The sequence below is a fragment of the Vipera berus genome (genome assembly GCF_964194415.1).
Source record: "Vipera berus genome assembly, chromosome: 3".
In the NCBI taxonomy this organism is placed as follows: Eukaryota; Metazoa; Chordata; class Lepidosauria; order Squamata; family Viperidae; genus Vipera; species Vipera berus.
Genome location: NC_138204.1, coordinates 35381568 through 35409350, shown reverse-complemented (window position 1 = coordinate 35409350; position 27783 = coordinate 35381568). Strand labels below are relative to the sequence as shown.

At 38.0% G+C, this 27783-nt stretch overlaps 1 protein-coding gene across 1 annotated transcript in view; it reads left to right on the top strand.

The window, feature by feature from the left end:
- The window catches only part of LGR6 (leucine rich repeat containing G protein-coupled receptor 6), a gene marked incomplete at its 5' end in the record, with an annotated part of 135945 nt that overhangs the window by 68377 nt on the left and 39785 nt on the right, over positions 1-27783 (top strand). Inside the window, 2 exons of the mRNA XM_081322180.1 lie at positions 9357-9428; positions 24409-24624. Coding sequence (XP_081178306.1) covers positions 9357-9428; positions 24409-24624 — 288 coding nt within the window. The remainder of the gene's footprint in view (positions 1-9356; positions 9429-24408; positions 24625-27783) is intronic.

Genomic DNA, 27783 nt, shown 5'->3' with positions numbered 1-27783 from the left:
TATAATATAATAATAATATAAATACAATACTATAAAAAAATCAACCTAGTAAAAACGATGGGGATGGAGGGAGTATGATGAGAAGGGGAGGAGGTGATACTTATTGTTAATCTACCAAGCATCTCCAGTGTGGAGCCCCAGTCTAGCTGTATAACAGAAGTTAAGGAGGGTTGAAAATGATCTGACTGCGGGCGGGGGGGGGGGAGGAATAAGATGTTCCAAAAGGTAGGTGCAACTTAAGAGAAAGCTCTTCTTCTGGACCCCACCGGTTACTAAATAAATTAAATCTATAATGAATAATTAAGCTATGTTTTAAAACAATACATGCCCAATGAAAGTTAGTCCTTTACAGGATTTCTTACACTTTTTTAAAAAATGAACCTTTGCTGTTTGCCATGGTAGGAATCGTGGAACGTTTTTTTCCACTTGAAGCACAAAATTAAAACAGTAATAAAAAAAAAACGATGCCGTGTTGTAGAAGACTAGGACATGTTTCTGCAATGAAATGGAAACTGAGAAATCAGTGCCCCCTTTGAACAAGCTGCCTGAAGCAAAGTTCTTATATATTGCTTCACAGTGAGACTGGCCTTGTTGAAGGCGTATGTTATGCTTGCAGCCATGCATGTTAATTTAGTGTCTCTGATTCCTGCTATGAATCTGGAGAGAGGTTTTCCTGTAATGTCCCACTGGTGCTCTGTGAGTCAGTTTGTTACCAGGCAAGTGGGTGTTGTACAATTCCTAGTTTGTACAACCTTTCTCATTTTCTACAAGGACCCATGCACCCATCTACTCTCAATTCATTCTTTCCTAGAGTGACACAATAGCAACTGGACGAGGCTGTAGGGCACAGATGAAGCTTGGAAAAATACCCACCAATTAAAGCTTTTTTTTGGAAAACTTTTGCTTTTATCAGAACTCTTGTGTATTAACGTAATTTCATATGGGCAGTTATAAAAGGTTAACTGTTGTTGTCAATTCAAATCCTTAGCTGTCTGTCTAGCATTTTGCAAGCTTGTGTTTTGGGTGGGAAAGTTCGCTTTAAATTCATTGGTTTCCACCTAGCGGCGGTCCATATAAATAGATATCAAGCGGCTGTTAGAACCGCTTCTGTGTTGATTGAATAAATGAACTGTTACTTTTCCTCTCTGGTCTCTTCAATGCCTCACCGATCTCAGTTTACAACAGTGGCGACGAGGATGGGATATGCTGCTAAGAAAGAAAGAGCCAAGAGTCACTAGGGGTAAAACCAGGCTTCAGCGCCTGGTAGGAACCTCATTTCCCCCCCCTCCCTGCCTGCCAGCAAGCCATGCTGGAGGCATCACTATCCTAAGGGACCCGTCCCTAGGATTCGCACAGAAGCCCTTAGCAGCATAAGGCATTGGGAGACTTCGTAACAGTCAGCTATGGCCAAGGTCAGCAAACTATCCAAATTCAACGTATCGCACCCAGAGAAATGGAGCTCTTACATCTCCCAGGTTGAAAATTACTTAAGAGAAAACCAGGTCAGGGAAGATGGTCTAAAGGCTGCAACGTTACTGTGCATTTGCAGCCAGGTGAGTTTTGATATGAGCCAGCAGTGTGCTGCAGCTGCCAAAAAAGCCAACACAGTGCTAGGCTGCATTAACAGAGGAATAGAATCAAAATCACGTGAAGTACTAATACCACTTTACAATGCCTTGGTAAGGCCACACCTGGAATACTGCATCCAGTTTTGGTCACCACGATGTAAAAAAGATGTCGAGACTCTAGAAAGAGTACAGAGAAGAGCAACAAAGATGATTGGGGGACTGGAGGCTAAAACATATAGGGAACGGTTGCTGGAATTGGGTATGTGTAGTTTAATGAAGAGAAGGGTGAGGGGTGACATGATAGCAGTGTTCCAATATCTCAGGGGCCGCCACAAAGAAGAGGGAGCCAAGCTATTCTCCAAAGCACCTGAAAGCAGGACAAGAAGCAATGGATGGAAACTAGTCAAGGAGAGAAGCAACCTAGAACTAAGGAGAAACTTCCTAACAGTTAGAACAACTAACCAGTGGAACAACCTGCCTCCAGAAGTGGTGAATGCTCCAACACTGGAAGTTTTTAAGAAGAGACTGGACAGCCATTTGTCTGAAATGGTATAGGGTTTCCTGCCTTAGCAGGGGGTTGGACTAGATGACCTCCAAGGTCCCTTCCAACTTATTATTATTATTATTATTATTATTATTATTATTATTATTATTATTATTATTATTATTATTATTATTATTATTATTATTATTATTATTATTATTATTATTATTATTATTATTCCAGAAGAAGGAGCATTCTAAGAACAGGAGCCCATCACCCCCTCAAAGAAAAGCTTAGACTAAGAGTCAAGCTACAAGAAATTCCATGCTCAATGGAATTGGACACCAGTCAGCCCTATCCATAATCTCCCACAAAACTTTCAATTACATTTGCAGTCATGGTGGTAAACGAGTCAGACTCAAGCTGTCAAATATAGTGTTGACAGATTTTCAAAATTCCCGCATAGCGGTTAAGGGCGAAGCTACGCTAAAAGTAAGATTCAAAGAGTTTGAGGGTCCCCTCAACATTGTGGTAGTCGAAGGCCAGCACACAAACCTGATCGACCTAGACTGGTTTGATGCCCTGGGCATCCATGTGACTGGCATCAACAGAACTCAAACAGCAGATTTGACAGCTGTCTGCCAGGAATAGGCTGATGTATTCAGCCCTAGCTTAGGCAAGTACAAGGGAGCACCAATCGCCCTCCACCTTGATCCAACTGTAACCCCAATCAGGATCAAGCCCTGCAGAGTGCCTTTTGCCCTTAAATCCAAGATAGATGCAGAGCTAGATAAGTTGGTGCAGCAAGGTGTGCTGCAACCGGTAGATAGCAGTTTGTGGGAGACCCCCATAGTCACACCAGTTAAGTCAAATGGTGAAGTGCGCATCTGCGCTGTTTATAAGTGCACCATTAATAAATCACTTCAGCAGCATGGGTACCCAGTACCTGTAGTTAGCCACATCCTGGCATCATTACAGGGAGGTCGCTTATTTGCAAAGTTGGACCTGGCACAGGTCCACATCATCATCAGCAACTGCCTGTGGATGATGCCACGGCAGAGGCTCAAACAATAGTTACCCATAGAGGGGCATTCAGGATTCATCGCCTGCAGTTTGGGCTTTTTCAGAGCATGATGCAGCGCACGCTCAAAAATATTCCAAGTGTGTGTCCTTATTTCGATGACGTCCAAATAGCTGGGGAGTCAGCAGAAATATTAGCAGAATGCCTAAGCGCTATTCTTCAGTGCTTCCACGAAGCGGGGCTGAAGCTCAAGAGGGACAAATGTCAAATAGGTGTGAACTCCACAGAGTTCCTTGGTTTCCAGATAGAAGCCACCAGAATCCACCCCGCTGACTCAAAGCTTAAGGCTATTCAGCAGGCTCCCAGACCTCAGTCAAAGGGGGAGCTCCAGGCATTTTTAGGGTTACTAAATTTCTACCATGCATTCCTTCCTCATAAGGCTGCATTAGCAGACTCTCTACATAGGCTCCTGGATAAGAGGACACCCTGGCAATTGACAAGCATCCATGAAAAAAGTTTCAAAGCAGTCAAATCACTGCTGTCTTCAAACTCTGTATTAACACATTTTAATGAGAAACTGCCTATCAGTATTGCATGTGATGCTTCATCATACGGTATAGGAGCAGTTTTGAGACATTTAATGGCTGACGGGAGGCAAGTTCCCATAGCATACTATTCAAGTACACTTCCCCCTGCAGAAAGGAATTATGCACAAAGTGATAAGGAGGCATTGGCCATAGTGGCAGGAATAAAGAAATTCCACGATTTCCTTTATGGTCACCCATTTACAGTCTTTACAGACCACAAGCCTCTTCTAGGTCTGTTTACTGCAGACAAGCAAACTCCTCAGATCCTCTCTCCAAGGATGCTGAGGTGGTCAATCTTTATGGCAGCCTACAGTTACAGGCTAGTCCATAAGCTGGGCAAGGAAATGGTTCATGCTGACACACTCAGTTGGTTGAACCCTGCCCCCTGCCAGGGGTCTGGTTCTCATTCAGAACCAGACCCCTCACCTGCTGCATGCATCCTGGCAATCTAGGATCTGCCAGGGGATGTGGCTGCTGAAACAGCCACTGTCAAAAGAGTCATATTTTGAACTGGGTGCTGAAGGGGTGGCCAGAAGTTAGACCTGGGCCAGAATTTCCTAGCTTCATCAGAAGACAAGATGAGCTATCACCATACAAGGGCTGCATTCTTTGGAAAAGTCAGGTCATAGTCCCACACACATTAAGGACAAGAGACTTAGAATCTCTGCATGAGGGACATCCTGGAATAGTCAGGATGAAGGCACTCACAAGAAGCTACCTGTGGTGGCCAGGAGTAGGATATAGAGGCTCAAGTGAAAGGATGCCAGGTTTGCCAGCAGTCCAGACCTGAAATGCCTCAAGTCCCAGTACATTGCTGAGAAACCATGCAAACTCCCTGGTCTAGGATTTACATAGACTATGCTGGATCCTTCCAAGGACAGGTGTTCCTCATTGTAGTGGACAGTTACTTCAAGTGGCTGGAGGTAGCACCTGTCCCTACAATGACTACTGCCAGGACCATCCAGGAACTGCACAGAATCTTTGCCACGCATGGCTTACCTGATGTAATTGTGTCAGACAATGGGGCACAATTTAATGCTGCTGAATTTCAGTCCTTCTTAAGGACTAACATGATTAGACATGCCACATTAGCCCCCTTTCACCCAGCCTCAAATGGCCAAGCAGAACGCATGGTCAGAATGACCAAGGAGTCGCTAAAAAGAATAGCAACTGGAGATTGGCATCATCAGCTGACAGACTTTCTGCTCTGCCAGCCTACAACTCCCTGCACATCTATGGGCCACAGCCCATCAGAACTGAGATGGGGACGTTGGCTGATCACAAAGCTGGATTGTCTTCATCCAGACTGAGTGGCATCAGATACAGCACAGCCCAAGCCCCTGAGGAATTTGCAAGTTGGCGACCAGGTTTGGGCAATGAACTATGGACAAGAGGAACCGTGGGTGGTAGCTGTGGTTTGCAAGGTGTCAGGACCACTGTCATACGAAGATGGTCAGGTGGTTTGCCGCCACATCGATCAATTGTGCCGGCGGCAGGCTAATCAAACCCTGGCCACCAACAGAGAGGAGAGCTAGGAGTCTTCCGGTGCCTGCAAGACTCACAGAGACATGGAGGATGTCTTAGCCTTGGGTGACCCTCCACTGAATGAAGGAACAGCGCCCACAGAACAGAACTTGCTTGCAGACCAGTTTCCAAGTCTGTCCAGAACTGTTCCATCCACAAACATAAGCCCAGGTCTATCCAGCCAACTCAGCCGAAAATCCACTGGTCTACCCAAAGCGAGTGGGTCAAAGAGCCCTGGTCTACCCAGCCAGTCAAGGGGGCTGGTAGACCAGGAACCTCCAGCAGTAATGGGTGATTGGAACAGTCACGGAAGCCGCCTGCCTATTTACAAGACTATGTACATTTTCTTGATGTATGAGTTTTCTATGGGGAAGGGTGTTGTGTATTAATGTAATTTCATATGGACAGTTATAAAAGGTTAACTGTTGTTGTCAATTCAAATCCTTAGCTGTCTAGCATTTTGCAAGCTTGTGTTTTGGGCGGGAATGTTCACTTCAAACTCATTGGTTGCCGCCTAGCAGTGGTCCATATAAATAGATGTCAAGCGGCTTCTGTGTTGATTGAATAAACAAACTGTTACTTTTCCTCTCCGGTCTCTTCAATGCCTCACCGATCTCAGTTTACAACAAGAACTAAGATGCTTCAGACAAGGAATGCAGATTAAGCACCCAGTTCCAGCATGCGATAAGTTCCGAGAGAATTCTTTTTATAGGGTTGTCCTAAGTTTTGGTGTCCTATTCTCACCTGCCACACCAGTCATCCGCAGTGCAGTACAAGGAAGGATCACAAGGGCTCAAATACAGAAAATCTCTTATAATGCTAGAGCTCAGCTCTAAAAGGTTTTATTTAGTCAGGATGCAATCTTGCCTAAGAGTCAGCCATAGTATCTCCTCTGAAAGCCCACTGTCTTATTTTCTGATCTCTGTTATTTAATGTTGAAGGAAAGACACATTGACTATGCTTAAAAGTATTTATCTGGCATAATTCATTTATTCCTGTAACAAAGCTGAAAACTGTACTATATTTATACTGTATTAGTAAATGCAAGAGCCATAAGTCATATTTTTTAAAAAAATATAAAATCATACATAAACGCACACACCACCACACCCCTTTGGGTTAAGTCTCATAACTTCAAAGAATGTTTAGTCAGCTAATTTATTCTAGGACTTGAAATAGATTTTGATATTTATTAGTTGTTTTCTTTATGACAAGATTTATCTCCTGCTTCTATCATGAGATTTTAAGGGACTCTGAAATAGATTAATCAATGTCAAATCTTTGTAGCATAAAATTCTCATCAAACTATTTCAGAATGTTTAGCACCAGTTTAAAATGATCCAATTGTTTCAACATCCCAATATCCAATGCATCATGATGGCCAGTATTTCTTTGTCTCACTTAGTAATTATAAGAGTGCTAATAGATGATAATATTAGCTCCAATTCACTTGATCAGATTGAGAATTTGGAATGAACAAGTCAATGCAAAGTTTAATTCATGGGAAATATGTTAACATGTTTGCTTTATCACTGATGTATAATGTATCTCTTGGCCTACTTATGGATATTCTGTCCTGTATGTTCAGATTTTCAAGTGAGCATCTTTGCAGATTGCACCACATAGTTCTCTTTTTCCATGCCAATGGCTGTGTTAAGAAATGGGTCCTGGCTGAAATTGAGACTGGACCTCTCTTCCTTAAAATTTAAAATGTATGTTGTTTCCAGGGCCTTGATTTACTTTACAATTTTTCATGCTGCCTGCTTTATTTCAATTTTAATTTTTAAATTGCCTTCTAAATATAGTCATTTTGAATCACAACACGGGTGTGGGCAGCATAGAATTTTTAAAAATAAATAAATTCTATTTACATGGTGTCATGTCAACAACACACTACACAGATCTGGCCTCTAGGCCAATTTGATGAAGAAACCAAATGTTCAGTGCAACTTATTTCTGTTGCAAACTGACCTGTGAACATGCCAGTTTGAAGAACCTACAATAGGAGTGTGAGTTCAGCCAAAGGAAAATAACAAGAATTGTGACCTCACCTGCTTAAGTGTTCAGCAATGTTATATAAAATCCATCTCATAGTGAGCATTACTGCAATGGGGTGGGAAAGTGTCGTTCCTTCCCTCTAACTTCAGAGAAGCAGTGCAAAGGAGAAGTCTGGCAGCAGAAGGCTGATTTGAAATATGGCAAGTTAGAGAAGCAGTTCTCGTCATGCCAAGAGAATGTTTTTATTGCAGAAAACATGCATGGAGCCGTCAAGATTGGATTCACAAAGTGTCAGTCAATTAGGCAGGAGACTAGAGGCTGCTTCAGATGTGAGGGCTGACTGTGTGGGAAAACATTCCTATGACTAAATGAATAGCTTTCCCCAGAAGGCATGGAGAAGCACATGAATCAATGTTGTCTCTTGAAATCCTTCCCTGGAGTGGCAGATGAGCAGCCCTTGATCTATACTTCTTTCCCTTTCATCTTCTTCAATCATTAAAACTGAAGAGAGTGAATAAAGACACAAAAGAAGGGGAACAGCCTCAGAGTTCTGCACTGCATTTATTACAGTGCAAATGTATGTATAAGCTCACAAAGCAGGACTCGGAGTCTCACTGAAGCCCTTGTTGCCATAAGTAAAAATATGAAACATACAATACCTAAACACAATGGTCTGTGCTAATAATTGAAGAAGATAAATATAAGCAGTCCGTTCATTCTGATCGATTCATATCCTTTAACCCTATTCCGATGGAGAGCAAATAGCATAAATGCAAATCATGGTTTGACTGGCAGTCTCTAATTTCTGAATGTTTATCAGCCCTTCTGTATGGCTGTGAAAGTTGGACCATAAGAAAGGCTGAGTGCCAAAGAATTGAAGCCTTTGAACTATGGTGCTGGAGAAGACTCCTGCGAGTCCCTTGGACTGCAAGGCGATCAAACCGGTCAGTCCTAGAGGAGATCAACCCTGACTGCTCTTTAGAAGGCCAGATCCTGAAGTTGAAACTCAAATACTTTGGCCACCTAAAGAGAAGGAAGGACTCACTGGAGAAGAACCTAATGATGGGAAAGGTTGAGGGCAAGAGAAGAAGGGGACAACAGAGAATGAGGTGGCTGGATGGAGTCACTGAAGCAGTAGGCGTGAGCTTAAATGGACTCCAGAAGATGGTAGAGGACAGGAAGGCCTGGAGGAACGTTGTCCATGGGGTCGTGATGGGTCAGCCATGACTTTGCAACTAACAACAACACAATATAAATATTTGAGTAGCAGTTAGCAGCTGGGGAAATAAATGGAAAGGAAGGAAAAAAAGTACTACCAAAAGTGTTTTGGTTTTTTGCACAATGTTTTTTTATTTATTATTAGTAATTGTATGCCTTATGCTTTGTTTTTGTATCTTTATTCTTGTGCAACTCCTGTTTAAATGATCTGTCACAGTTTATGCAATTAGAAAGCTCAGTGAAAGGTACACACAAAAACACTCAAAATCAAAAATTGTATCAAAATACCATTATATTACCACCTACCCACAAAATAAATATATAACTTCTTTCCCAACACCAGCTTGTCTGTATCACTTTGGTTCCTTGAAATCTTTCCTCAAGACCCACTTTTCACTTGGAACTGCTGTTTCAATCTCCTACACCTTTTTGTAACTTATTACATGGTCTATAACTATTCCAAAGCAGTGTTAGGTGAAGATATCCAGTTCAACCTTGCCTTAACTTTCTTCTCATTTGTCATTTCCTTCATGCTGAATTTTAGACTGTAAATAAACTCTTTGGGAGTTGGGACTAAGGAGTTTTCTTTAAAATCCATGTCCAATGATGGAACAAATCACTAAATAACAACAATAAAAGCTGCATTTGGTAAATGGTAGATAGCTAAAGTAAACGTATGAATCAAATGGTGCTGGATTGTAAAACTGTAAAAACATTAGTCCTGGACTTACAGCACTTATCCTATCAATTTGTGTAAACCCAATAACCTGGCCTTTTATTCCACATATTCTCCAATCTTCTGCTGATTAATGGGAAGTTTTGTTTCTCAGATGGTGTCTGTTGTCTGAAATCTTGCTTAGAAAAAGAGATGGGTATATTTCATTATATGGAAGTTATCCCTATAGCTTTAAAAGGTCTATGTTTAAAAGTTATCCTTTCTATTTCTGTAATTATAGGATGTTACAGAATAATCAGCTCAGTCGGATTCCAGCGGAGGCTCTATGGGATCTTCCTAATCTTCAGTCACTGTAAGTCTTTGTGGATTGCCATTCTGAACTATGGAAACTTTTAAGTAAGGGCTTTTTTTCCTCTGATGTTGGCTTGAAAGAAATAGAAATCCAAGCAGTGTTTGCTCTAATACCTGAGTAGGAAATAAACAGGGAAGCAATATTAAATGATCTGTCGGAAAAGTCTGAAGTTGATTTTGATACAAACAAGGTTTCCTTTTGCACAAATTCTGCCAGCCTGAATTCCATACCTAATCTTTATGTAACATATCAGTCATATCATACTCCAAAAATGAGTGGAGCCAAGAGCAAGTGAAAAAATGCAAACAAGGGCCAATATTTTTCACAGAGCACAAGCTGGGAAGCTCTGCAAATGCAGATTGAATGCTACTCTCAGACCACATTCTTCCATCTTGTGCTCTAGCATTTTCCTGCATTTTCCTCTCTCCAAGTTTCCACTGCATGTCTTCCCTTGAAGACAATATCAGCTGCTGATCTGGAATTGAAAAACGTTGACAGCATATAAGCCAAATGGCTTTAACTAGTAGTTTTACTAATTAGTTTTACTCTCACTTTTCTATACATAGAAGTAAGAAAATATGATCCCATTCATAGCAGTTGTGATATGTTTTATTGGATTTTTTCCCCATGGGGTAATCCTTGGCTTGATTTTTAAATGCCCTAATTAATTCTTTAATATCCTGTTCCTGTTTTGACTTTATTATACTTTACCCAGTGTCTGTTTGGATTGGGTATGGCTGTAAATATTGTACAATCAGTAGTAAAGTATAATAATAATTGTAGCAGAATAATTAGCACTATCCAGTTGCTCTTGCTGTCAGGAAGGTTTCTTTTTAACATTCAGCTGTCTGGTGCCTCACGCTTTTTCCTGATACCTGTGCAGACGTAAGCCTGATCATCATCCCAGTTAGTAGAAAATGCCAGTCCTATCTGTTTTCTCTTCTTGTCCCCCATTTGTTAAGGAGGCCCAAAGTGAGCCCAAATGTTTTTTCTCTCTCCTGATCTAAATAATGATCAGTTGTCTTGCTAGAAAATCTAGAAATATACTGGCTCCACAACTTATATGCCTCTCTATTTCTGAAGTCTTACAGTATTACTATGAGGCAATTAAAAACAAAAATCATTTAATGCGATTATGATCAATAATTTGATGAGCCCCATTTGGGTATCATGATTTTTTAACAAGGTATTGAGATGGCTCCATTGTTAATGTCTGTTGTCCTCTTAGCCTTTGTGATTCTTAATTTTTAAACAATAATTGTTTTTATATATTAAATGTTTATAGTTTTATTGTGCACAACCCAGAGTCACTATTTGATGAGATGGACAGCCATATAAATATGATAAATAAAGATTCTTTGAAGTTTTTTTGTAAACATGGTTAAAATATACTTCCGATATTTTATCACAGGCTATGAAAAGATCAAACCCTCTCAAAATATGGTGAAATACTATTATTAGATACTAACTCTGGCCATTTCAGATCAAGCTGATAGTACTGCTTAATCCCTTTATGATTTCTCTATATGTCTAGAAATAACCTGTAACAACCATGCATAAAAACTTTCTTTAAAATATTCCTCTTCAGTCCTCTGGAATTCCTCTTCAATGTGGTTTTTGTCTTCAGTAGAGGTTAATTAAGCATCATATAGACATTCATCTTTGGGGTGAATAAGCAATCTTTAGAGAGTTGAAAATTATTTTCCTCATGACAGATGCATTGCATGGTTAAGTCATTATACAGTGCAACTCACTGTACAATCCCTCCATAATTCCTATTCAAAATAGGTCATTTCATAATTTTCTTTTGTACACCTTACATGGTTGAAACCACCAATCCAGATTTTGTAATGTTTAATTTTTTATTCTCTGTAATTTTTCAGTTCTAATTTTTTAAGCTTTAACTGCTGCTAAGGAAGGCTGGTCATGAGGAAATGGAGAGGATTACTTTTTCAGACACTTTGATTCCAAAAGGAAAATAGAATGAGATTTCTTTGCCGGCAGCATCTTCTTAAAGCAAATCAAGGGATATTCTTACAGATGAAATCCCATTCAAATTTATGTATAACTACTTTCAAAACAACTGTGTTTTCATACAAAAGAAATGATTTGAGCTTACTTCCACAAACATGGGTTCTGGATAGCATCCAAGTAAATGAAGCATTTACTTTCTCTCTCATCAATGAGCTACAATGTGTTGGCTAAATTTGAATCTTTAATATTTGTAGTGAGAGAAGACAGCTTAATTTTGTCTGTCAATGTGAATCTGTATCTGGAAAGGAAAAATGATTCCGAGCCAGCACCCAAACAAAATATGGATGGTGTTCATCTGTGCTTCCACTTCATCTGCCATTATAGGAGGCATCCTTTGGTGTAGTCAGCTGCAGTGGCCATGGAGTGAGTTTAAAATTCATATGAAAATACCAGCATAGTTATGCTTAGCTTTGGGTTGATAAAAATAAAAATAAAACTACACACTATATGTATTAAAATTACATGCAGTGGGAGAAAAAAAGAGGGATTTGATTTTTCCTTACAAAGAATTGGATTATCCTGATTTTCTGTTGTATTACGGCAATATTGTCCCTTTAAGTAAAAACAGTGCACCCTGATCTAGATCGAAAATCTCTTGACAAACCTATTTCCTGTTTTTTTCAGTAGAAGAATCAGGTGTCAAATTACGGTAGTCCTCGACTTACAACAATTCATTTAGTGAGCATTCAAAGTTACACTGGCATTGAAAAAAGTGACTTATGACCATTTTTTACACTTACAACCACTGCAGCATTCCCATGGTCACATGACCAAAATTCAGACGCTTGGCAAGTAGTTCATATTTATGATGGTTGCAAGGTCCCGAGGTCAGGTGATCACCTTTTGGTGACCTTCTGGCAAGCAAAGTTAATGGGGAAGCCAGATTCACTTAATAATTGTTTCACCAACTTAACAACACTTAACAACTGTGGCAAGAAAGGTTGTAAACTGGGGCAAAATTCACTTAGCAAATGTCTCACTTAGCATCAGAAATTTTGGGCTCAATTGTGGTCATAAGTCAAGGACTACCTGTACCAAGTCTGGCTGAAGCTAATCTATCTGCTGCAAATGACACTGGAACTCCATCCCTCTTTTTGTGAGATCTGTGCACTGTGGCACACTTGGAATAAAAAATGGGTTTTACTTTGAATTTTCTCCTGTATGTTATGTCAAAATGGGGAAGAAAACATATCAATAAACATCATTTTCAGAAACCTTCTTTGTAACATTTGGAGACAAAAACATGTAGTACTTAGGGTCATAATTAGCTTCAGATGATATATCTGTGAACTCATCGAGTCTTACTTTGGGGTATCTCTGGGCAACTAGTTTTCTCTGCCATCACTCAAATGATACAAGCCACCACTGCCAAAGGTACAGTGGCTGTAGCTACTAATGGCCTATATTACATATTCTTCCACTTTCATCTCTAGTAGACATGTGGAGGCAATTTTAGTACAAATCAGCCTCAGATCTACTGTATTACACTTGATTAAAAATAAACCAGATACTCCTCTTTCTTTGTTATACCCTGACATAAAGGAAGAACTACTGTCTTCTTGAGCATCCCTCAACGGTGACAATTTTCTTCCTAAAGCCAGATTTAATAGGGGGGGGAAAAACTCTTTGCAGTGTTCCCAGCCCTTATTAAGTCCCATTAGACCAGTGCTTATTAGGATAAATTAGGTTTGATGTGAAAGAGATGAAAAGTTGTTGAGTAAATGGTTTTCCTCTTAGCAGACTGCTTTGTGAATTAAGGCATATCTCAAGCCAAGCTGATTTCCTCAGATTTCATAGGGCTGCCAAATAGCTTTTTATTCAGAATTGGTCTTATGCCAAATATCTGTCTGTTATTTCTATCTCTTTTTCTTGAGGATGGTCATTCTTTGCAAAAGAAAATCAGATCTGAATTAAAGACTTTTCTTCTTTTAGTATTTATGAGTAATTTTCCACAAGTCACACACACATGGAACTTTCATATATCATATATCACTGTAGAGTGATTTTCAAACATTATAAATCCAATCCCATTTACCAGGGTTTTGCTTTTTTACTTTCCTGAAGTTAGGACCCTGGCATGTAATTTCATAGAATACTACTCAAAAACCAGGAAATATTCCAGAAAGCATTCCACACTAGATGCTGGAATGGAAGTTTACAAATTGAGTGCAGGACAGGTTGAAATGTTGTCCTTATAGCATGTTTCCATAATGTTTGTATGTCTATAATTTGGATGAAGAAAACACTTTCTCAAAAACATATTATGATGCCATTATTATCAGTGTCAGACCTCTCAAACAATAAAACTTTTTACGACCCTGTAATTCCTTAATTTGGGATAGAATCAGGGCGATTGGATGGAGCTCAGTGTTCAGACAATCAAGACTGAAAACAAAGGATAAGGAGCAGTCTTTCTGGATTCTGGATTAACAAGATTTATTAAGACAAAGGTCAAGGTGATCCCACAAGAATGCCAATGGGTACATGCAGTATGCTTTCAAGTATAAGCCTTTTATAAATAGGCAATTCAAAACTGTTCCTTTTTTGCTTGCTTTCTTCCACCCTATTTTTTGAGAGGAGCTTGTCTTTTCAGAGAAGGTTGGTTAGCCTGACCTGCACCTGGGCATTGTTTACACACCTGCTACTAGCCTTCTTATCGGGGTAAGAATCGACATTAACATTCAGAAGACCAGCAAGAAAGCAATAAAATCTGCTACTCATTTGAGGCATGACAATTCCACACAACTTGTCCACAGTCCAAGGTTACAGTTTACATATTTTAGCTTAGACGTACAATGTATAACAAATTAGATTGTCTAGATTCAAAATAGGGTAACTTTATTGGGTTTGTGATTAGGAATATACTGTAATGTAAAAGAAGCACTTTGTACATAGTAAAGTACAATAAAATGCAACAATTTTTAAAAGCATTATAATATGTGTTGAAGAATTTGTTTTTTTAGAATAGCATGTTAATGTTTGACCACAAGAATCTTGTAACATATTAAGTATATAATTTTATACCTTCCAGAAATTTTATGCCTTAATACATTTGGTAGTGATAGGATTGCCACTAGTGACTCTCAAAATCAACTGGAATCATCCAACTGTTGTTGTGTCAATATAAAATTAATGAAGACAGGTTCTATATTGTTTCAATAATGACTTGTGACACTAGAAATACTATAAATCAATGAGGAAAGGGCCAGTGAGGTGCCACAAATCTTTTTCACTGCAAGAAACTAAGGAGGTCACATCTCTGAAAAATTACCAGTTGATAGATCTCACACAGATTCTCTTTTCTTTGGCTTTATGTCAGAACAGCTCTCCAGCATCAGGACTGTTTTAAGACAGTCATTTCTTGCTCCATTGTTGCAAACATATCCTCCTATGGGCCTATCTCAATTGTTTGTGAAAGTATTGATGGTCATGGACTTTTCTTCATCAAACATGCAAAACAGAAAATGCTGGCAGTTGTGGCTTATTAAAAACAAAATGAAAAGTTCCTATAGCGTACCTAGTATTATTATGCTTCAAGTAGTTCTATCACTAATAATAATATACCTATCTCAATAAAGGATGAGATCATAAGCTTTATGTTGCATCTTAGCATCCAGAATTTAATGGCTATGCTGGCTTAGTGTTGTGGAACTAAAGTCTAATATATCAGGAGGAGACCAGGTTTGGATGATCATTTTAGATGCAATAGTGCTCTTTAGCAACAACAACTCTTCTGAAGGCACCTGTGGCAAGATTGACATCTGTGAAAAATTAAGCAACAGCCTCCTGCTATTGCAGTGTCATCTAAGGTGAAACAAATTGGAAATCTTAGAATGAATTTACCCCTAAAATGGAATAGAAGATGGGATGGAGGACCATAGAAAAAATTTTACTTTCTATTTTCTTATATATCTTTGTACTACATGGAAGGACCTGAAGAAGCACATAAAAATTACCACCTAATGGTAATTTTTAACTTGCATGTTGGATAAGATCCTTTATTTAATGCAGGATCAACTTGTGATTCCCTGGCACAGCATCTGTCTATCTAGTTTTCTAGGTGTGGTAACAACACATTATGAATACCCTGTGAGAGTCGTGTGTCAGGCTAATTAACAACTTTGTGGTTACAAGTTCTTACTTAAAGCAGATGTGTACATTGCCTGTTTTTCTGCCAGCTTAACATAAAGCCAAAGATTTTCAAAGCAAACAGGTGCTATAAGTTATAATTACGGTATTTTCAGTAAGAATGAGAAAAATAAGAGAGCCGAATGGATTAAAAGATCAGACAAACTCCTGGGGGTTATCTTTCAAATGAAAATAAAAGAAAGTAACCTGAATTTTCTGAAGCATCTCCTAGAATGGAAAATTTCTTGAAACAACACTAGTATTTTACACAGCAAAAAAATCAGCATTTAAATATGTAATCTGAAAATACACTGAGGATACACTGATGTACGCTTCTTTATTATACATGTCTCTAAAGTAAGCTCTGTCTTAAAAATAACACAGAGACACACAGACACAGACACACACACACACATATTCATATTTCTTAATGGCACACCTATTTTCAGATCGTTTTTTAAATATAATTTTGAATAGAGAAGGGCAATTGCTAGCTGGACTTTGATGTTAGTCTAGAAAAACTCCATGGGAGCAGAGCACAATGCCCAAATCTTTTCCCAGGGGAATCTGTGACAAAATTATTTTACATCCCTTCTTGTAGTGTTGTTAAGACAAAATGAACTATGCATAATCCCTTTTAAACTACAATTCTAATACACCTTAAGCATTTACAAGAACTTGTCTATTCTGATGGAACATGAGTTACAGCACACCATTGTTGTCACAGACTGATTAACAGAACACTCGACCATTGCAGCCATTTTATTAACAGGTTTATACACTGATGAAATAACCAAAGCAGCGTGAAGTGGGATATGGATGCTATGGTGGAGATAAGTCTTATACCCTGTTTTCTGTCAATCCACAGCCAGGCCCACTTTGATGCTACATCTTTACCCCACCTCCATATCTGAACTTTCTAATCACTGATGTCAGCATTGAATCACAGCACAACCACTGCAACTGTGTATAGCACTCACCTTCATGAATGTATGAAGAAACAGTTTCTCAGATTAATTCAAATCAGGGACTGCCAAAATGTAAAATGTACATTGTTCCTTCTGCCTAGATCTTTTCCACCTCTTGAGATGGATTGGGGAGGAGGGAAAGTCTCATTATGTGTTCTACGCCTGTTATGCTGAATGATTATAAAATTTCTTCTGGTGTTTGCAATAGAGATTTAGATTCCAGGAGCTCTCTTTCTTTTGTTGGAACGTGGTTCTGTGTTTTTTCCAGGCACACTTGTCTTTTTCACCCCTTTTGTGTAAGTCACGTTCCTCTGTTTCCCAACCTTTTTAGTGAGCTGCTCTTTCTTCAAATGCTCTGCACTTAAATATGTTGGCTAAATTGGTTGGAATTTCTGAAAATAGTCCAAATGTCAAATATTAGTGGAAATACATCTTGAAGGCACCAGTTTTGGAGAAAGCTAGTTTGCTTAATCATTTTGTTGTTTTAACCATTCAGTCGTGTTCGACTCTTAGTGATTTTATAGGAAAGTGCTCTCCATGCTATCCTGTCAAGCAAAGCTTCTTTCATTTGTCGGCTGTTCATTTTTGTATCAGTTTTGATGTTATCACCCAGCGTATTTGTTGCTTAACCTTCTTCTTGTTCCACTGACCATTCCTAGCATAACTGATTTCTCCAGTGAATTTGCACATATGCCATGGCCAAAATAAATCAGATGTAGTTTTGTGATTTTGGCTTCTAGTGAGGTGTCTAGTTTTATATGATCTGAATCATGTCTATCAGACACGTCACTAAGTGCTTCATCATAGTTTATTGAATAAGCCACAAATTAGTTGGTTAATACATGCTGCACATGAATTTCAGATTAACAAACCTGGGTCATGCTACATACTAAGCCAAAACTAAGCCAAAACTGAGCAAGCCATATTACTATGTTGGATAATATATGAACAAGTCTTCCACTCTCATGCACATGGAAACATTGCTGAATGTAAGTTTGGTGTGAAATATTCCTTTTGATTTAAAACTATAGCGCAGTGGTAGTCCCATGTTTTTCGCAGATGTTTTGTAATATTGAACTGAAAAGCAGAAGATATTAAAGAGCTGCAGAATATAACAAAGTAAGAATAGAAAATTGCTTCTCTCCTTTTTCTCATTGCTCAAATGCTTTCTAAGAATTAAGTAGCAGATGAATATATAGTTGGAAGAGATCATGAGAAAGATGACGGGGGAATTGCTAGGAAGAAAATCAGCTGATTAATTCTTATATCTTTATATTGCAAAACACTGACTTAAAACTATGAAAGAATAATGAATGGTTCAGGACAGGTAAATGTCCTTCAACATCTTGATCTCTGTTTCTGCACCATATGTAAAAAAACCATTGACACTGTTCTCTGAATTATCCACCTCCTCCTTCATGTCTCTAGGAGAAATACTTTGGAAACAGATGGAAATAGAGTACTGGCCTCTTAAGTTGTTTTTTAAATCCATGAATAGGATAATTACCATTATCTTTATTATTGTTTTTGAAGATTAAAATATAAGGAGTGACTCCTTGGAAGTTGCAGGACAAAGGCTTTGATGTTGACAAAGGAAGAACCTTCCCCACCAGACAGGGCTGTTGTAAGCATGTATATTCTGATGAGTGATGGAAGGAAGGAAAAGAATCACTCTGGAATTAACATCGCCTGAGAGCATGTTCCTGCTTTCATAGACCACCTTTGATCTGCTTGAAACGTGACAGCTCATTGTAAAGGCAATATTGCTTCGTATAAATCATGTTTGATAGAATGTGTTTTTGCCCTTTAAAAGAAACCTTCCATCGAGCATAAAAAAGAAACAGAAGAAAAGATTGGGGTAATTTAAGATGAATCTATAATTTATTGCATGGGCCTGATTTTGTGCAAGGTTATGTTAAGTTTTGTTAATGTAATTTATGAGGTATAAGCCTTTCCTGGAGCACAAAGAAAGCAGTTTTCTGGTTAGTTGAAAAGAATTGTGAGTTGCCAAAAACAAATAAATCAGCCATGAGCACAAAGGTCATGTGATAAGTAAGGAAGTGGACTTGATTGAAAGGTTTTGGGGAAAAGTGACCCATAATTCCAAATGTTTAGGATGGGGCCATTATTTATTTTGGTTTCTATTGTACTAAAAAAGGGCCCAAATTAGGAATGATTTTATTTATGAATTATGTTTAAAGGTAAAGGTAAAGGTTCCCCCGCACATGCGTGCTAGTCGTTTCCGACTCTAGGGGCCGGTGCTCATCTCCGTTTCAAAGCCGAAGAGCCAGCGTTTGTCCGAGGACATCTCCGTGGTCATGTGGCCGGCATGACTAGACGCCAAAGGCGCACGGAACGCTGTTACCTTCCCACTGTAGTGGTCCCTATTTTTCTACTTGCATTTTTATGTGCTTTCGAACTGCTAGGTTGGCAGAAGCTGGGACGAGTAACAGGTGCTCACTCTGTTACGCGGCACTCGGGATTCGACCCGCCAAACTGCCGACCTTCTGATCAACAAGCTCAGCATCCTAACCCACTGAGCCACCGCGTCCCTGAATTATGTTTAGGAGTTTTTAAGACAGTACCACTGAAATGTGAAGAACAAATCAGATGTGTAGGCTATCATGCTAAATATCCCCCCATTTTAATTTATTGTTAAATCCTTGTCCCAGGTGGTATATTTGCAACAGAATCAGCACATTTTCTCCTTTAGAACAAATAGCCTCACAACATGGGAGAGTGGGGAGATAGATTGTACTTGGAGAAATACAGTAACCGGTTTCTTTGAGTTAACTGCAGATAGAAAACATTAATATCTGGGCTTTAGACATAAAATTAACATTTCCCCATTGCAAAATATATTTAATAAGACTATCAAGCAAATACAAGGTAAACAACACTAATATATAATATTATAATGTTGGGAATAATGATTAATTTATTCAGATTTTAGAACTATATTGACAATTCAGAAAATCAGGGATTCAGCTCATATTTTTTCTATTCTCTTTAGCAGAATAATGCTTTTGACAAGCAGGACATAAAAGCCACTACTTACTCAAATGTCACAGAAGGAGGACAAATGACAACTATTGACAGCTATCCTTTTCCCTTACAATTTGTTAGAACAATGCTTTGTCTAGAACAGGGGTCCCCAACCCCTGGTCCATGGACTGGTATCGGGCCATGGCATGCCAGCAACTGGTCCACGCAAACAAGCAAAGCCCCATCTGTGGGATGCAGGTAGCACACAAAACCATGCACAAAACATTTCTCCACGAAACCGGTCCCTGGTGCCCAAAAGTTTGGGGACCTCTGGTCTAGAATATTTCACAAATATAAAATAGAGACTATCACAAAAACTAACAGTTAGAATGCCCAGGAAAAAATAATGTAGATCCCTTTAACATGGGACCTTCCAATTTCACTGAATACATAACTTGGTTCTAAGTAATCATATGATAAGATAAAAGAATTCTGCATTAATATATTTTATTGAACTGTACACTGTGGTCTTCTATAATTCTAAGCATACTTCTCTGTTGTAATCATCCTATGGCAACCATTGTCAGTCTTTCTGCTGCACTGATACATCTACTGTATTTAACATCTGGGACCTATCAATCTGCTGCAAAGACACATCTACTATATGGAACATCTGGTACCAATCACTCATCCTTACTGTTCTTTGGCTTCTTATTAAGGGAAATTTAACAAGTCATGTACTTAAGTTATGGGGTTCAGGATCATATATCTCCATAATCGAGGTCAATAAGAAGCACATTTGAGACTTTATCATGCTATTCATATTTATCAGCATATACCCACATATTGTTATGTATTCAAGGATCTACAGGTCTTCCTTCCATAATCTGGTGCCTTTTGAATATTGAACCACAGCTCCTAAAATTCACCCATCAGTAGGCCCTACTAAGTACCGTAGCAAGATAAAATTGATGGCAGTTTGGAAGATCTGAAGATAGAGAAAAAGTTAAATGGAGTTGAGTTCTGCTAATTTGTATGAAGAAGGTGTTTAAATTTATTTTTTACTTATTTACTTACCTTGCTTTTCAAGCTAAAAAGTATGTATATCATGAAAGAGGCCAGAAATATACTACTTATTAGAAGCAGAAAATTAAAGACACAAATTTAAGACACTGATGTCTAAACATGTAAACACTTACACATAACATTAAACCGTAGTTTAACAAAAAGGTTTTAACAGGTTTTGCTTCCTTTCTCTTTCCTTCACTACCTTGGGCTACAAGCTTTAAGCTGCAATGAATGTCAGTAATAGTTATACAGGTCAGATTCATACATTTTCATTTAAGTTGGCTTGTATCAACTAACCATTAGGAAGCAGTTTGTCCAACCTTTGCTACTGTGACAAGTTGCTGTTGATCCATGCATTGCCTAGCCACAGTGAGCTCAAGACTTGCCATGACTTCTGTGTATAAATCCCAAAGTCTTATCTCAGTTCCTCTATGTAGCCTTAAACCTCCCACCGCAGGGTTAATGCTTGTCATACATACCAACCCATTAACTGTGGCATGATCTGAGGAACTCGGTAGCAGCAAAAATTAAAACTTCTATGTAGAAATGGAGCAAGCTGGCACTGGCCTACTCTGTCTCCTAATCTGCCCAATTATCCTAGGTAGAAACCAGAATAGAAAGTGCTTAAGAAGCCATAATCACACAGTGCAGAAAGAGGAGAGCGTATGGTTGCTTTTTTGTTTTGTTTAATGATATAATTAGTAGCTTTTTGGTGCCAAGGAAGTAGAGCTTTTATATTCCATGAGAGAAGCTTCATTTGCAAGACATCATAATTTGGGAGTTCAGACTCTCCTACATATTTTTAGGACAGTGGGAAAGCAGCGAGGACATCAAGCTGTTTTTGGTTCTGGAAGCAAGGTTGCAGGTTATTTAAGTCTGATGGTATTATTGTTTACACTCTTTTATTTCCTTTGTGGTAAAGGCTTCAGGGCAGCTTTTCAGGATCAGTTTCGTGGAAAAACAGAAAGCTAAAAAACTGTGCTGAGTCCTGCAATAACCATTTAATTACAAATACTAAGACTAAATAGCAATAGCACTTAGTCTTATATACTGCTTCACAGTGCTTTACAACCCTCTCTAAGCAGTTTTATAGAGCCAGCATATTGCCCTCAACTATCTGGGTCCTCATTTTACTGACCTCGGAAGGATGGAAGCCTGAGTCAACCTTGAGCCAGTGAGGATCAAACTGCCAAACTGCTGGCAATCGGCAGTCAGCAGTACTGCAATACTGCATTCTAACCACTGAGCCACCACAGCTCTGAAATAGTATAAGAGGTAGTAAGATAACAGAAACATTCAGTAAAGCTTGTTTTTTTTTAAAAAAAGTAATAATTTAAAATTATTTTTAAATTTCAAGCTTAATTTTCCATCCAATCACCAAAACATTTTTTCCAGTTTGCAAATTGTTCATACATCACATTAATCCATGGTTTGCTTAATGAATACTCACAATTGACTAAGGTTACACATATTAAATCAAAATGAAACAAACCACATTATTGCTTACTGCAGACTTCACTTCCTACTTTCCAGATTTGTGGGCCAACTTTCAGAATTCTCATAAATATTATGCCAACTGGAAGTTTGGGAGATAAAGTCTCCATATGGTTTAGTGTGACTGTAAACCTGGTCTAAGACGAAGCAAAGTAGTTTTAATCTTTTTTTCCTTCTCTTCATGTTGATCATCTAAACATTTTAATCTTCTGTCCAGTTGTTATTAGTTGCCAAAGTCATACCACAACAAAAATATTTTGAAGGTTAAAAGACAGCAGATGTATTACTATTAGCTCCTAAACTTGACCTGATGGTGTGTAAGATTGTGTCACCAAGTTAGAGTTGACTCTTAGCACAAGATAGGTTTTCTCTCTGACACTCTGTCCCTAATCTGGGCTTTCAGGTTATTGCTACTGTAATTGAATCCATCCAGCTTACTGCTGGTCATATTCTTTCTTTTCACCATTCCCAACACAAGATCCTTCTCCTCACATAATGTATCCAAAATAGGATAATTTGAGCCAGGTCATTGCCTTGAGTGAGAATTCTGGGTAGATTACCATCTGGGTTTGATGGTAATGAACATAAACCATGATCCAATGGTTTATGTTCATGCTGTCCATGATATTCTCAGGAACTTTCTCCAATATCTCATTCCAAAAGAATCAGTACTGTGCCCTTCTTTTCCTGCTTCTTCAAATTCATTCAGACACGTAGACACACATTTTCCAATGCACCTTTCTTTGAAATATATTGAGATCTTCAATAGCATTGTTCTCTACAGATATATTTAAAACCATTTGACATAAGAAAGCTGCTCTGGAACTCTCCCTCATAATTTCAACAAACTTGAAAGGCAGAGCTGAGATGTAGCTAGAACTACAGAACGGTGATCCCTTCCCCTACCTCCCAGAGGTAGGCGTGCTGTGGTGCTATTTCCCCCTTATAGGGAGTTCTTGCTCCTTGCTATTCATGAAGAACAACAATCAAAAGATCCAATAAAGGGCATGCAGGCTTGAGGCTTGGCAGCTCCTCATCCAAAGCCCAGAGAAAGCAAAGCATGGTGAAATTGACAAGATTTTTGTTAGATTTCTCTTTCTCTTCAAAACAGAACATGTTGACATATATAACGTTGTTGGAATTTTTTCATATCTGAAAACTTATTTTAATTTCCATTTCACTTTATTATTTACCTTGATGAAGAATTCTAGGACAAAGATAATTTCTAGGAATTTTTTGGACTCCTTCTAAAATGGGTAGAAATCTTCTCCACTTAAAATTTTTAGATTTGATGCCAAAATAGTCTAACTGTGCCATTGCTATGTAAAATTGTCCTGAACCAAGTCTTAGACACTTTGAAAAGCCAGTTGGATATTTGAATGTGGGCTCTACACAAGAGAAAATAGATTCTACTTAGGTACTAAAAGTGAATTACAGTCTTTTCAGTGAAAACATTTTATCTTAATCTGGACTGGATTTGGTTTTCCTTGTAGTAGTCAACTGGAATTAACTCGACCATGTAATGTGATTTTTATGGGTTATTGCACCAAATTGGATTTCTTTGATTAGAAGAAGCATAATTTCTTCTAAGTTTATTTTGGGAATAAATAAATAGAGTATAAAATTTCACTGCCACTATCTCTAAATGAAAATTTAGAATTCTTGTACTGATGTATTGCCTCCTTTATGAGTTTTTTTCCTGGTAGGATTGTTATTCCGTGACTCTGATTTTATTTATTTGGGGACTAGTGATTTATAAGCAATTATAACTTTAACAATAACATTATTTGAACAGATAATATGGTATATAAGTTGTTCATGTTTACTATTTTCTTATTTTCAACAAGATTGCTTTCTTATAAGATCTACCAATGTGTCTCACTATGTGTGTTTGTGTATTGATCATCTTTGTTTCTTCTTTCCTCTCCATCAATTGCCTTTTTATTTTATTACCATCTTCAATCTCTTTTTAATTTTTTGTCCTATTTTTATTGCAAGAAAATGTCCAGACCAGCTTTATTTATTGTAGTAGAATGTACATAATGGATATTATCCTCATGGTTATCACCATTAGATTTTAAAAAGTAATCAAAAAAAATATATATGCCATCCTATTTCTGAGGTCTCACAGTCCTATTTCCTATGAAAGCAAATGATGTAGGAAAAATTAGAACTATCCAATGGTCTCTTGAAGCTCTGAGCAAAACATTCCTTCTGAGATTATTTGTTCTAATTTTTAACTAACAGAACATAAAAACATATCTGTCTTTATATCTGATTTGCTAACCACTTGTCTCTTGTAGACGCCTAGATGCCAATCTGATCTCTGTTGTACCTGAAAAGAGCTTTGAAGGGTTACCTGCCTTACGTCATCTCTGGTTGGATGATAATGCCCTGACAGAGATCCCTGTTAAAGCACTCAATAATCTGCCAGCTCTGCAAGCAATGACATTGGCGCTCAACCGAATCTGGCACATTCCTGACTATGCCTTCCAGAACCTCACTAGCCTTGTGGTATTGTAAGTATTTCCTTTTTCTTCCATTTATTCTTTGTAGTTTTCTTCGTTTATCAGTTGGTATGCCACATCAGCTACTGAAATAACTCAGTAGCTGATGTGGCAGTTTACCTAACAATGACCCACGTAGACCACAGAAACTAAAAACTCTCCTCGCCATCATATTTTCCCACCTTTTCTGCTAGCACCTCTCCATTCCATTCCTACATCTCCCCATGGGCTCTCTTTTATTTTCTGCCCATGTTGGGTGAGCTTGTCTTCCCACTTTGAGTACAGTACTGCAATGGGTCCCTTTCTCTTTTTAAAAACAATGACTTTGCAACATAGGCATGTTGGGGCAGAATTTCGGCAAAACTACTATTTTGTTTCTATAGATCTCCAAAATCACTATTTCCAACAAAGTCTATAGAGCTCCTTAGTGAATCACTAGAATGAAGAAACAACATGTTCCCTTTGTATTCATCACTATAGTAACAAAGTAATGGTGCTAACTACTGTATAGGGAGAAAAAAGAAAGAACAGCTATCAGGACATGTATCTAGAAATGAGAAGAATCTCATGTCCACCTCAGGCTTCTGTAAATCTTATAGCAACCCAAATCACCTCAACCTCAAGCCTTGAAAAGAGGGGAAAAAATCAATAAACTCAATCAACTTGACATTTTGAATAAGCATCATTCTCCATCAAAAAGAAAATAGCATGTGGCAGAATACAATAAATTCTGTATATAGAATACCATAAAAGTGAAATTTCAAATTCAGTTGAAAGGAAGAGACAACACTATCAAGCCGCAATCCCCTTACAATACCAACTGTGGTTCTATAACTTATTGCAGGGACTTGTCCAAGCCCAGAAGGTGAGAGGAAAAGTGAGGAAAGAATTTCCTCAAGTCCAAAGCTTTGCAGAATGCTGGCATTTCCAGCTGAAAACCAATTTCAGGGCAGGATTTCTTGTATTGGTAAGTGAGCTAGAAATAAATTGATATAGCTGCTACAAAAGGATGATATTATGAGATGACAGGCATGAGAGTTGATCTAAGAAAAATGTATATGCTTTTGGTAGAAATGCCTTCTGTGATACCAGTGGAAATCTGTCAACCTAGCAAAAGTAATATCTATCTTCTCCTACACATGCACGTATGTACAAATAGAATGAGCTAAGGAAGAAAGCTTGTGGTGAGCTTCTTATACACTGTAAACTTAAGTACCACCCTAACCAGAAAGTTACTGAAATAGCCATTTTTGAAAAAAGACCAAAGAACAGCTGCAGAGATGTTCTAGGAAATATGTCATTTACAGCTTGATTAATCCTTCTGGATGCCCCTCATCTGCATTTCATTGCTGAGGATATGACCTTTCCAGGTGCAGTAATATGCTTTCCTGCTCTGCACACCTTGGACCAGAGAGAGCTACATGCCTGTTCATCCTCCGATATTGGAAAGAGCCAACTTCAAAATATACACTTTCCAATCTGGAACAAGTTAGGGGCATAAACTGTGCAAATAAATTACATTCCCATTAAGGGAATGTATACCAGTTCCATCTGTTCCTTCCGTAGGACTGTAACAGCAACACAGGATATTTTCTAAACCAGGGAAGTTTCATATAGACCAGCTCTTAAGAGGAAGTAGCGGAATCAATTTTCAGTCTGCCATGTGTGGCACGTGCTGCTTTCTGCATGGCAAGTTTTTGTACATCCTCACTTTAAGCAAGGATTATATTTAACTGTACTGTTTGGAAAACATACTGAGACCCATTAAAGCATTTAAAATCTATCTGAAAATGGAAAGGACAAAAAATATCTCAGAATGGTTATAGAAAACTTTATGAATTCTGAGAAGTTTTTGAAAAGAATAAAATATTTAATGTCCCACCATAAGTAAGTTTAAAATGAGAAAGTCAGTGACTGGTCTGATGAGCAAATAACAGGACAGTTAATATACTCAATCCTTTGTTTATTGATTAAGTTTTGGTATCATAGACATTATCATAACCAAAAGGCTGCCTATTTTCATTCCAAATGAAATGAAAATAGCCAGCCTTTTGGTTATGATAATGTCTGTGATACCAAAACTTAATCAATGAAATAGAATTTCAAGTAAGAATTTTTGCTCTTTCTGTCTGTAATTGGGCTCTGAACCATGAAAAAACAGGTTTTAAAATGCTACTAAAGCATTTGTTTCTTTTGCTTCAGCAGATGATAGGCAGCAGAAAAGACCTGTAGTGCTGAAATGATATTGTCACTGGGAGCTTTTTGGTGCAAGCAATTCCAGTTCAATGGTTTTCTTAATTCAATGGCACCCTCTGATCATGGAAAATCTCTCCATGGAACTGGCCTTGGTCCCCAAAAGGTTGGGGGCCTCTGATTTAGGGGAAACCCTGTTAATTCCTTCTTTTCTTGGCCACAATCTAGCAACTTCTTTCTGTGTAAAAATGTGCATTGGGAACGTTAAATTTTTATTGTGAATAATTGTATACAGCTTGCAATCTTGCCAGGAAGCTGCCATTCACTACCAAGATATGTCTATATAATAAAAGATTATAATGCTGTGACACATTTTTCATGTCCCTAGACTGTTTATGTACATTCAAAACATGGCAAGATGTTTTACTTTCTGATTGGCTGAGATAGATGAAATCAAGACACTTCCAAGATATGTAGGATTTTATGTTCTACTAAGCAAGTAAGAAATTGCTGTTCTGAAAGCATTTTAGAACAATTCTATTTTTTTCTTTTCTGGTGTTCTAATATGTTATATTTATTATATATGTGTTGTATTTATTATATATGTATTATATATATATATATATATATATATATATATATATATATATATATATATATATATATATATATATATATATCCCATTTGCCACTGATTTAATGTAGGAAATATGGTCATTAAACTCAGCAGTAACCTAAACGATGTGAAGGATGACAGAAGTCCATGCATTCAAGGACCCCTTCTGAAATGGTCAAATCATCTGTAACATAACCAACAAACTTGGCAAGGATTGCTACAACTGTAATTTTATTTGTTAAGATAATATATTTAATATAGAGAAGAAGATGGAAGGACAGAAGAAAAGTCCCCATTCTCAAATATTTGCTGTCCCAACTTAGATTATGAGACAAAATTCTTTTGTTTGTATTGTTACAGAG